Source organism: Lissotriton vulgaris, chromosome 11 (assembly GCF_964263255.1).
Source record: "Lissotriton vulgaris chromosome 11, aLisVul1.2, whole genome shotgun sequence".
NCBI lineage: Eukaryota > Metazoa > Chordata > Amphibia > Caudata > Salamandridae > Lissotriton > Lissotriton vulgaris.
In genome coordinates, this window is record NC_141699.1 from 213684745 (window position 1) to 213697763 (window position 13019).

At 41.4% G+C, this 13019-nt stretch overlaps 1 protein-coding gene across 7 annotated transcripts in view; it reads right to left on the reverse strand.

Annotated features, from left to right (window-relative positions):
* Positions 1 to 13019, reverse strand: part of GIT2 (GIT ArfGAP 2) — an 855235-nt gene that overhangs the window by 708726 nt on the left and 133490 nt on the right. For all 7 annotated transcript variants that reach the window (XM_086943130.1, XM_086943127.1, XM_086943126.1 and 4 more), the window contains exon 2: positions 4532 to 4665. In XM_086943130.1, the coding sequence (XP_086799256.1) occupies positions 4532 to 4665 (134 nt within the window). The remainder of the gene's footprint in view (positions 1 to 4531; positions 4666 to 13019) is intronic.

A 13019-nucleotide genomic window follows, 5' to 3' on the forward strand; every position in this document is an offset into this window, starting at 1 on the left:
TAACCCTTCCTGAACATCAACAATCTTTTTTAAAAAAAATTACATTTTGTAACTTCCATGTGTACTGCATCAAGCAGCACACATAGAAGTGACAAAACAACATTTCAAGATTGTTTATGTGCAGGAAGGGGGACCCTGTTAAATGTAGCACAAGCGCAGGGGAAATGCAGGGCTGCAGCCTTTAAAGAATAGTAAATGAAGACCTGACTATGCACCAGAATATGACAATCTTTCTGGGGATTCTTCAATGATTCCCCCACTATCACCCTCAAACAGTGCTTCTCATCTCTCCATAGCCCCTTTTTAACGTGTATTTCATTTTTTATAGCATCTCTCATTGTAGGATGTCAGAGCACTTTACATCACACACATATTGAGACCGTGAATCATACGTGTAAATCAGTGTATAGAAAATGTTACATAAGGCAAAGGGGACTACAAGGTGTAGAATTCACGTCATTCATTCTGGTAGGCATTTTTAAAGAGTGTTTGGTCTGGAGAAGCACAAACGCGGGATTCCGAACATAACAGTGGTTAGTATTGACTTTAACAATAAAAATGCATTTCCCTCCAAATAAACCTTTTTAGCAGCATCAGGATAAGGAAAGACTGGGAAAAAACATAAGTCACTAACTTGTACCTTGCCGTTTGCAAGCAGCTGTTTAATGACAGTTTATAGGTCACTGTGCTAGATTACATTTGTCACTTATGAACTGCACAGTAACAAAACAATCTCTGTGACAAAAGCAGTAACCAACTGACCTATGCATATAAAATACTGTTTTTAAAAATGCATGGTACACGTTCTTTGCAGTAGGCATATTAACCCTCTCTGCTACATTAGATAAGTCAAAGCTGCCACTGGGCAAAACTCTCATCTCTCTCCAGCAAGGACATTAATCACTGGTGTTATCTTGACACTCTTATTGTTCTTCAAAAACTAATAATTATACAATATACTTAGCAGTGCTTTTAAAACTGCTGCCTGCGGACCCCCTGGGAATGTGTCAGGGATCCCTGGGGGTCTGCAGACCACAGTTTGGGATACGCTGATCTAGGCTGCGGACAGAGCGGGTTTCATTGGCCCTCACGAAGGCGAGGCAAAAAGTATGGCTCCATTTATATAGGATTCCCTTCTTCTGTAGGAGTTCAGTGAGGGGTTTTAGCTAGCGTTTTTCTCTGTAGTGTGAGCGGGGAGAGATCCTGGTACAACCCTATTTTAGGGCCTTAAACTCGATGGTAGCACAATCCCTGGCTGCCTTCATTATGACTTCTTTTTTATTGTAATAGTGCAGACATGTGAGGATGTCTTGCGGTATCCCCAGCGAGGTAGCGGGTCGGCCAGCCCTGTGGGTGCGATCCAGGATAATATCTTGCAGTGCCAGGGCGGGGCCACGCGTTGGAAGAGTCTGGACAAATTAATCCAGTCCCATGGCTGTAGCATGCAACTGAACTCCTTTCATGCGGATGTTACCTCTCCTTGACCAATTTTCAAGGTCTTCTATACGGTACTGGAGGTCAGAGTTTTGCTCCTGCAGTTCTTTACCCTCTTCGCTGCTCATGACGAGCTCAGCTCGTCATGAGGCACACTGGAGCAGTGCTTATGACGAGCTTAACTCGTCATGAACAATGGGGATTCAAAGCCTCCCAGCACAGGAGGGGAAAAGCCATAGCAGCCAAGGTGATAATCTCTCTATGGTGGACGTCCAGCTCCTCCTCTCTAGCATCCCTCATGCACTCCAGTGAGTCCACTCTCTGGCCAATGACCTCCACTTCTTTCCTGATCTCTTTGAACTCAGTCGCTATATCTTGCTTGAGAGCCGCGAAGTCCGATCTCAGCGTTCCGAAGAGAGTTTTCAGGAAAGTTCTAGTCATCGGATATTTCGCCTCCTCCTGGTTTCCTAGCTGATTCTCAGAGCTAGTATCTCTCCGTGGTGGTTTCTTGGGGGTAGGCTTAGCAAGCATGTCTTTAATGTTGCAGTCCTTCTTGGTGGACTGCTTTGCGGTTGCCATTTCTTTTCCCAGGTGCTAAGTCGGCATGTGATGTCTGCTCTAACTTGTAGGCCACTGTGTGGACCCAGGCACACCAACTGCAATGATAGGTTGTTCACTGTCCCCTCACTCTGGGAACAGCCAGCGCAGGGCACCCTGCAAATGCACCAGTCAATGGCTCCTCCATCTCTCACTTGTCACAATGCAAACTTTCTTCCTCTGCGTTCTTTCATCTCTAACCCCAAAGCGTTGCGCTCTCCGCAAACATGAAACAGAGAGAAGGCCGATGGGGGAGAAGGGGAGCACTCCAGGGACACTGCTGCAGTCTGCTGGTGTCAGACACACTTTAGATGCTCCCCATGGGCCCCGGATAGTCACAGGCCCTCCCTCAGGTAAGTCCTATAATCCTCCATTTACTGCTTGGCATTCATGGACGCCTCTGGTACCTCTCATTTCTCCCAAGGCATAAGCTCAGATATTGCCCCTGCACTACTGCAGCCTGCGGGGCCTCACTGCAGCCACGGATCGCTTACTGCTGAAGTGCGCCGACGGGCGTGACTTCCAATGCAGCCTCCAGGAAGAGTTTGAAGACTTGGCTTTTTAATCTGTAGGCTTTTTTATGCTCTTTGTTGTCTCTAATTCTGTTCTAGCCTTGTTGTGTTATTTTTACTCTGAGCTGCAAGTGGAAAGCGCCGGGACACTCTTGTCGAGTAGCCATTGCGCTATATTAAATGCACTATAACATAACATAACATAACAAGTCACTCAGGGCACCTGCTCTCACCTCACAGGTCGCGGCCGACAAACTCCGACCCTACGGGTCTCCACCGCTTACCAGAGCTACGGAGAGGTTCCACTGTCGGTTGGGGACCTGAGGACAGCCACCCAATGTAATTAATCGGTGGCGGAGCTCACAGAGTCTACTACCGCCCAGCCGCCATCTTGGCCACGCCCCTTATCTCCATTTTTATCATGTGTGTTCTAAGGAGGCCTGATTTGATGTAATCTTGACTTTTATGTTTTTTATTTTACAAAAGCCGAATAAAGTATTGATTTTTGATTGATAACTGCACAAAGTTCGCCCCTTCTAAACTCGACCTTTTAAGTTATTTATTTCTTAACTGTGCAGTTTTAGTTATTCGTTGAACACCTTTCTGTATTTCTATTAAAAAATCTCTGCTATTTGGGGAACTCATTGCTCACCCCTAGAAGCCTGGCTCGTACAATCTAATTTATCTAACAGGAGTCAGATTATTTGGATTTAGTGGGAGCTCAGTTGTACTTCAAATTGACACATTGGCGCCTGTCTCCCACAGGGTAACATTCTCCTTTCTAAGCACTTCCTTTAGTGCTACTCTTTAAATCTTCACACACTAGGCTGCATTCACCTTTGAAAATTACTCTCTTTTTGAAATACACGTTAACTCTCTCAGCTATCTGTCATTAGCACTGCTGGCAATTAGTTGCCCTGCTCACAGACTGAGTTTACCATAAGGTGTGCATGTTGTAAGTGCCATGTGTCATTCAAGCAAGTTGTGTTTGAGTTGTGTAGCAGCTGCTATTGTGCTTTTGTAGTAGAATCACACTGGAATTGTTTTACGCCCCTTGTGTTGATGAAGTAGTGAATTTTGTGCAGATGGTCTACCTGCTTTTTTGAATTGTACTATGTCCACCATTGCCTAAAGGACAGCAAGTGTTTCTAACACTAGAAAAAAATCCCACCACATTTTAAATACTCCAGCATCTGGTCAGTCGTACACTGCAGAAGCACATACCCGTTTTCCTTTGGCAATGTAATGGCCTTGACAGTAGATGTGTTACCCTTGGTCACCCAAACACATGCAATTAGATATTTTAGTTAGAAAGAAGATAAAGCGTCAATAGACCTAAACTTTAAAATGGGCACAATGTGTGTGTTTTAAACATTACACCAAAAGTAAAATAGAGCGTACACAAACCAAATGACACCCCTCTGTATTTTCCAGAAATTCTGCACTTAATGCAGAAGCTTTTGATTGGCTATGCTAGCCCGAACAAACGTGAAATTAAAAAATGACTGAAATGTTAGTAAATTGTTTTGCCACAAACATGTTTGCCTCTCTGAAACTTGAGCCTTCTTGTTTATTTATTTATTTTATTTATTTATGGGCTTATATAGCGCTATGAATAAACTCCCAAGGGAGTATCTCCGCGCTGTAACTGCCGGTGCAAAACTGAAAAAGGGAGCACATAGTTAAAAGTACTGTGAACAAGGAACAATTTAAAAAAAACACTTACAGGTACAGAAATCTTATCAAGGTACCAATACTGTCACGTATATCGGAATAATTAATCACTGACTAGTTCTTTAAAAAGACTCCATGATCCCCGCCTTCTAAATTACAATGAAACCAGGATTTGATATTGTGGTCTTTTCTGATCAATTCCATTTCTCTTTCACTCGGGAAATGCACCACTTTTGGTTAGAGAGTCTTAATATTAGTAGCTTCATCTTATTTTTCACTAAAAATGTAATGATATATTTCGTAAAATGTCCTACCTGCAGAAGCGTAGGAGGCCACGATGTGTGCTTCAAATGCCTCACTTGAGAAATATGACGACCCAAACTTCGATGTACACTGCAGCATTCGTCACATATTAAAACTCCTCGGTTAACTGAAGCCCATCGAGGGGCTAACACAAAATAAAACATAAACAAAGAAATGAAGCAGACAGTTCGAGCCTCAGATATATTAAAACCTTGTTATTCACACAATTCATTAGAAAAAGGCATCAGACACTTAGAAAAACTGTTTCTGTTACTACTTTGCAACTCAAGTGTAATAGATAATATGCGATTCAAATAAAAACATTAACAAAAATCTTTTGCAGTAAGCCATATTTGAAACTCCTGTCAAAATATAGAAAATTACTTACCTTCTGTAAAGAGCTTTCTGGTTGACACTCTTATCTAACCACAGATTAGTCGCCTGTAGAACATCCCTAAGCGCCCGGCTGTATCCAGGAAATTTTACAGCACAGCCACTGTGCATCATTAATATGGCATCGTACGGCTCTGCGTCTGCTCCACTGGGCCCTGGAACTGGTCATTGTAGTTGCATACAGGTGCCACAAGTGCAGCTCCTCGTTATGGGCTCAGAACTATGCACATTGTTTTCTGGCCATTTGTTATTATAACATTGTAATGCTGGTAGCTCCATTGAAAACAATGGAGTGCTCCGGGCTAATAATGGCTGGTATAAGCCCGGAGCACCAACATTCCAATGTTTCTTTGTTCACAGCTCAGGCTGTGAACAAAGGCTTCAGGGAGCCTGAGGAGATTTCAATCCCCTCGCGCTCCCTGAACGCTTTGTTAGAACATTCTGCCTTCTAGTAGCAGAATGTTCCAATAGCCTTATAGCCCTTCGTAGCAGGGCTATACCGGCTATTAAAGCCCTGCTGCCTTGTTAAATCCCTTGCCTTCGGCTCAGGCATTTAACGCTGCAGCGGGCCTTTAGTAGCCCGCTACAGCGGGCAATAAGGCATATATATATATATCCCTCTGCTATATGCACAGGATAAACACAGGCTAGGCCCCACCATACCTCAATACTTCAGTGCATCGTTACAGCCCTGCCCGTACCCTTCGATCCTCTAATCCACATAGGTTCCAAGTTCCTAGAGTCAAGAGAGCCAGAATGGGCGGTCGCTCCTTCTCCGTCCTAGCCCCATCCCTCTGGAACACTCTTCCTTTATCTCTTCGCACGGAACCCTATTATCTTAAATTTCGTAAAGAAGTCAAAACCTGGTTATTCAACCAATAATGTCACCTTAGCTATCCATCCGTCTTCCCCTCATTTTGGTCTCTAGCGCCGGGAAACCTCCGGGTAGCTGCGCGCTTTATAAGCTTAAATATAATAATAATAATTATAGCCCGCTGTAGCGGGCTATACCGGCTATTAGAACATTGGAATGTTGGGAGCTCCATTGCAGACAATGGAGTGCTCCCTGCTTCTACGGGCCGGTAAAGGCCCGCAGAGCAACATTCCAATGTTCTACAAAGGCTTCTCGAAGCTCGAGGGGATTTATATCCCCTCGAGCTTCGAGAACCCTTTGTTTAATTTGTTAGAACATTCTGTCCTCTAGTGGCAGAATGTTTTAATAGCCTTATAGCCCTTCGTAGCAGGGCTATACCGGCTATTAAATTCCTGCTGCCTTGTTAAAGTCCCTCGCCTTCGGCTCGGGCCTTTAACGATTCAGCGGGCCTTTAATAGCCGGTATAGCCCGCTACGGCGGGTTATAAGGCTATATTAAAGGCCCGCTGCAGCGTTATAGGCCCGAGCTGAAGGCGAAGGACTTTAACAAGGCAGCAGGAATTTAATAGCCGGTATAGCCCTGCTATGAAGGGTAAAAGGCTATTAGAACATTCTGCCCTCTAGTGGCAGAATGTTCTTACAAAACAAAGAAACATTGGAATGTTGGACCTCCGGGCTTATACCAGCCATTATAAGCCTGGAGCACTCCATTGTTTTCAGTGGAGCTACCAGCAATCCAATGTTCTAATATCGATTCACTCCTGGCTCAATAAAAAGGACAACCTCCTTTAAAATCGGACAACAGCCTCTGTCTGATGGCTGGTGCGGTCACACGAAGGCGCCTGTGATGAAGTGAGGTCGAATTGCAAAATTTTGCGTACCCCTTGCAAAGTCACGCTTTAATAACTATAATTTGTACTAATGGAATGCTATGCGTGAATAACCAACATAGAATAAGAAATGCACCTACACGAATACACGCGGGAAACTAACTTTCCTTATGTTGCAATCATAAATAACTATTTATGTGATTGTCATGTTCCAAACTAATGAGCAGCTTTAAGATAATGGAATGCGGCATAAATGTGCTTTTGTTTGTGTTATTGTGGCAAAACTTGAGGGTAAAGGTATCGTGCTTAAATGTGGCTATTTGCTAGGTAACTACTAATAGGGAAACCCTTAGTAAGGGGGGAGGTAAACAGAAGGGTTAAATCACTTAAAATTAACGTTTGTTTGTGTTTGTTTCTATGATAGTTCCCATTTTGACTCGTGAGGCCTAAAAGAAAATGGAGTCACTCGATTATTGTGGCCGTGAGGCCTAAAAGAAAATGGAGTCACTCTATTATTGTGGCCACAAAAGAAGTACGCATGCGCAAGTCTGAATGCGAGCTGCTTGTGCCTGGAGTGACTACGGTTCAAGGACATGTTAGCCCGGAAGTGCAGATGGCTGCCAAAATGATAAGCACAATGGTACAGAACGTGGGAATACATGCTAAAGTTGCGAGTGGGGAACAGGACCAGGCCGGACTTTGGCTAAACAATGGACCCATTCGAAAATTGCGGATGGAAGGAAAAAGTAATTTGTGATGACGAGATGATGCTCATCCACCCCAAAATTGTCCAAATAAGAACTCGAATTAAGGTTAAAAGTTACACTTTTAGATAGATAGAGCTAATGAAAAAGGTATAAAAAGTGCTCTTTTTACTGAAGAAGGACCCTCCTCTTTGAATTCTACCAGAGATGCTGCTTGAATGCTGATTTTCCTGATATGTAAGACTCTGCATAATTTTATTATTTCTTTTTACAGGGAGATGCACTTTAACTGAGAGTTTAGTTAGGGATGTTGGGAGAATAGATTGTTATTTGGGAACCATCCGTCTTTTGCTAATACTTGCTACATAAAACAAATGAAAATGTCTATCTTTGAGTTTTTCTTAAATAAATGAATCTAGCTGCCCTGAATTTAAACCTTTTTTTAAATGTCGTCTTTTTGAAATAAAGAAATAAATAAAGTGAATAATCTTAGACATGCGGAATTTGCTCTTAAAAAAAATTAGATAAAAGGGGAATTAAGCTGGTCTTGAGTTTTCCTATGCCTAATTTTTTACTAGTAGATCTATTGATCTCAATGGTGGTGTGTCTAAATAAAATGTCGTATTTAATGAAAACCATGGTAAATGTACTTAAACTGCAGGTGTAAATAGTATAAATATTACATTTTAGTTTTAGATACTCCACTATGATACAGCAGCTTTTCCTTTGAATTTCACCGATCCATGAAGTAGAGTTTAACTGTTTATGGGTGATTTGCAGTGTTATGGGCTCCACTGTTTGAGAATATGATAGAAGTTGTACTTCAGGGAAAGGTGACATGGATTTAAAAATTATTTCCGGAGGAGTGCTGCATCAGTAATTAGCTTGGTAGCAGAGCACTGGTTGCTATAGAATTAGCTAGGATTATGTATTAAGTGTCTATAAGAGTTTTGATGTTCAGAATTGTGACGAACATCGGTTACGTTCGTATTGTGTTATATGTAGTCCTAAAAGGCTTCCGAGTATTACGTGAAGCTGGTGCCTCTGTCTGCAGGCAGAGGAAGTGTGGCAAGTGAAGTCGCACATCGCATAGTCTGTTTCAAAAAGCATTATCGTCGTATACTGCGGTGGTATCGTCGTATATCACTGTTTAGGGACACTACGTGTGAAAGGATAAATGTATAACGAGGACAGTCTACAAAATCTTGGCTTTCAAGTACAGGGATCATTGCGTATTCTGTTTTAAAACTTGTTGCTGAGAGAGTAATAGGGCTTAACCCGAGCGAGAGAGTAATAGGGCTTAACCCGAGCTTGAGAGAAGGGTAAAGGCAGAGGCAAGCGCTGCTTTATCGGCGAGTGTAAAATTCTGTGGTAGAGTAGAGGTAAGCGCTGTCTACCAGAAGTACAGAATACTTGTATAATTGAGAGAACTATCACTTTTGTTTAGCGAAACAGACGTGTGGAGTTGTTTAGTGCAAGGTACCAACCGATTCAGTCAAATATCTTGTAAATACGGCTTCTTGAAAAATCCTGTAAAGGAGAGGTCAGTCGGCGCTGCAGAAGTCGGAGCGCTGGTGACGTCAAAAGTGTTGCGCTGGGATTGGTCCTCATGTCCAAGACCGAGTAGGAGCTGATAGGTTCATCACGAAAAGCAGCAATACTATTGGTTAAACACTAAGAAGACGTATCTTGTTCTAATTGGTGCGTTAGTGTAAACCGCGCTGTAATAGGTTGTTGTGACGGAACAGCAACAGGGAGGTGCGCAATCTTGTGAAAGACAGGGAATTTACCGGAAAATGGATTACTATTACGGATAAGAAAGAAAGAAACCTTCAAGGTTTAAGAAATGGAAAAGTGTGTTTGTAAAGGATAAGGAAATTATCACAAGAGAGGGAAAAATACTTGCACCGCCAAAAACGCCTGCTTTCTATATGTTGTCGAAATATGGTTGCCATACGTGTGTTTGGTTAGAGAATTGGGCAAGGTATACCAGAAATTATGGTGTATTAGCTTTCCCGGAAGGAGGATCACTTGATTTGGCAGTTTTGAGAAATTTGAGAGAAAAGAAGATGAATCTTGACCCGAGACCTAGACCGACTCAATTTGAAGCTCTAGCTGAATGGGAGGACGAGATGCACGAGTTGGAAAGTGAAAGATTGCAAGGACATATCAGACCCAGAGGTAGATTTAGAAATCTATGGGGAGAGACACATGAAAGTAGAATGTGTAGATGGAGAAATGCTAATATGTGGGATGGCATGTATCCAGTCAGATTAGTGGATGATTATGAAGGACGGAAATGCACAGAGAAGAGAAAGAATGTAGAAACAGGGAACCAAAGCTATGGTGAAAGTGAATCAGAGGATGCTGTACTAGAGGAAATATTAAATAGAAGACCACCACCGTATCAACCAGGTTCTTTATGGACTACACCTAATGCTCCAACGGTAGATGAGAGGATTAATGAAACCCCAAAACAATTTTCTAATTTTAACGATGTACCTGAAAGAATGGAAGTGAGATATAATCCAAGTACCTCAATGACAGAACCAAGACTTACTGGTACCCCCAAGCAAAGTAATGAACGAGGAAATGTAAATAGTGTAGAAAGGCGAGTTGAGGAACAAGTCAGTACTGCTGAATATATAAGATCTACAAATGCATTGACAGAACAGATACAGGAACTTACGAAAAACATGGAAGCAGTAACAGTTCCAGTAACGATAGGACCTGTAATTCCAGTATTTGAGAATCAAAGAATAAAAGAGCCAAGTTTGACAATTCCTTTACAACAGAGTTTACAGAAATTAAAAGGAAACTTTTATTCTGATTTGTCAGAAATTAGACGAACCAATAATGTAAATCCACCTGAATTGACTTTCAATCAGAGTTTACCCTATAAATATGCAACCGGAGCAGAATCTGACTGCTACACCTGAAAAGAGCATAGAGAAAATAGACTTAACGCAGACATCTGTAGGACCATCAGAGCAGGAATGAAGTGATTGGATCAAAACCTTGAAATTAAAAAAACATGAACCTAAAGTATTGGACGTAGCAAAATTAAAAGTAGGTATGGAAGAATTAATTATTGGAACAATTAGAACAGATAGATTAAAAACGTACCAAGATGATGAACTTATGTTCATGTGTAAAAGCATTACATGGAAAGTAAAATCTGTACATGATCAATTGGAAGGGCTAGCAAATTAATTTGAAATAGAATTTGCAAAGAATAAAATATTGCAGAAATCCTACAGAGTCGATTTTTCAGAAAAGGACATTGAAAACATGAACACTGCAGGAAGGTTAACCCAAATAAAAGAATTAATTGTTTTGTTACGAAGATGGGGAGACGTGAATAAATGGAGGGTGAAATGGGCAAAGAAGAGAGAAGAGACTAATGATAAATCAACATTAGCGTTTCCAGTTAGGGAAAAAGAGACAGTTGCAAATGAGTTCCCTATGAGAGAAATACCAGGAGGAGGATATGTACATGTTCCATGGAGTAGACAGGATATATTATCATTTACAAATGATTTCCCTAGATTGAGAGAAAAACCAGTAGAATGGTATCGACAAGTAGATAGATTTGTGAAAGTTTCAAAAGTATTATGGGTTGATATAGATGGATTATTTGACATAGTTGTGCCAGCAGATTTGTGGACGGAGTGTAAAATCACTGTAAATTGGCCAAAAGAGGAATATCCTCGAGACAAAGTAACAGGTGCTCCTTCGCCTGCAGTAATGAGAAAATATGAACAAGTGATTGTATTTCTGAAGAATAAAATTCCACCGAAAGAGACAGATTGGGTGAAAATAGACAGAACCACACAGGAACCAAAGGAATCAGTACATTCATTTTATGAAAGACTGTTGTTAGTTTTTAAACAATACAGTGGGTACGAGGAGTTGAATGAAAAGGACAGGAGTCATTTTATTTACAGATTTGTGTATGGATTCAGACCAGAAATTGGAGACATGATACGTCATAATATGATAGGTTGGCAGTCAGGTACTGTTGATGAAGTTTTGAGAAAAGCAAAATATTGTAGTGAAGAGATCGATGCTGAACAAAAGAAGCTGAAGGAAAAAGCTATGTGGGCACAAGTGAAGGTAGCAGAACACCAAGTGGCACAAATGGAAAATAAAAATAGTGATGCGAGTCAAGGAATTCGAAAGGAAATTTCCCCAAAACAAAATTAGTAGGTAATATCGAAGAGCTTAAGAAAAAGTTTCCTTGTCACAATTGTGGCAGGATAGGGCATTGGAAGAAAGAGTGTAAATATCCACCGAGAGTTAATCCGGAAAATGCATCATTGAATCCACAGGTGCAGAATGAGGTAATTCAAAAGCAACCGCAACAACAGCAGATAGTTAATCAGAAAAGTCAGGTACCACAACCGCCACTTCCACACAGTGTAAACCAAAAGAGATACAGTGCAGAGACAGGATTCAGCAGAGTCTAGTAGGTAAATAGATCAGCTAGAGTGAATGTGAGTCCTCCGTATTGGTTGCAAGAAGAAGGTGGGAGTGAGTCGGATGAAAGTTTGACGGTGCCTGAGAGAGGGAGAAGAGTGTGTGCTTGCAGACACTCTTGAGGTAGATCGGTCTGGTCCATTTGTAAGCGGAAAGGTGAATGATGTAGAAATCACTTTCCTAGTGGACACCGGTGCTACCCGTTCTACTGTTAGATCAGTGCAAGTCCAAAATCTTCCTCTCTCAGGAGACTCCATCCAAGTTGTAGGTGTTGCCAATAGACAGATTAAAACATACTTGACACAACCAGTTGAAGTAAAGATTGGAAATTTCAAAGACATGCATCGATTAATGGTGTGTGATAGTAGTCCTGTAAATTTGTTAGGACGAGATATTTTGTGTAAGATGAACTGCGCCATATAATGTTCACCAGATGGCATAGAATTGCAAACCCCAGATGAAGATAGTATATACAAAATGACCATGCTTATGATTGAAGCAGAACAAAACAAATTGTTTCCTGTGTTTGATCAAGAAAAGATACTGGATGAATTGAAAAAGGTAGTAACAGAGAAGGTGTGGGATTTCACAGGTGAAGATATTGGGCTAATGAAAGATGTGGATCCTGTAAAAGTTTCTATAAAAGAAGGTGCAAGTTACCCAAATATTCCTCAGTATAAAATGACTGCAGAAATAATTGAAGGAATAACCCCAGTGATAAACAAAATGATTGAACAAGGCATACTAAGAGAGATAGAGAGTAGTCCTTGTAATTTGCCAATAATGGGACGGAAAAAGCCAAACAGAACCTTTAGGATAGTACAGGATTTGAGAAAGGTTAATAAAATAGTTGTCCCATGCTGTCCGATCGTACCAAATCCAGCAGTGATGTTATATTAAATTCCCCATGATGCAGAATGGTACACTATGATTGATCTATGTAATGCGTTCTTTACAGTTCCATTGCACCCAGAAAGCCAGCCAATTTTTGCGTTCAGATTTGGAGACCGTATCTTGGCATGGTGCCGAATTCCTCAGGGGTATACTGAAAGTCCATCTATCTTTAATCAATTGCTAAAGAAATCATTAGAGAGTTTGAACATGCCTGGAGAGTCTGTATTGGTTCAATATATTGACGATCTTGTGGCATCGAAGACAAAAAAGATGCATGTGTAACGGATACCATTGCATTGTTGAATCATTTGGCTGAAGAGGGACAT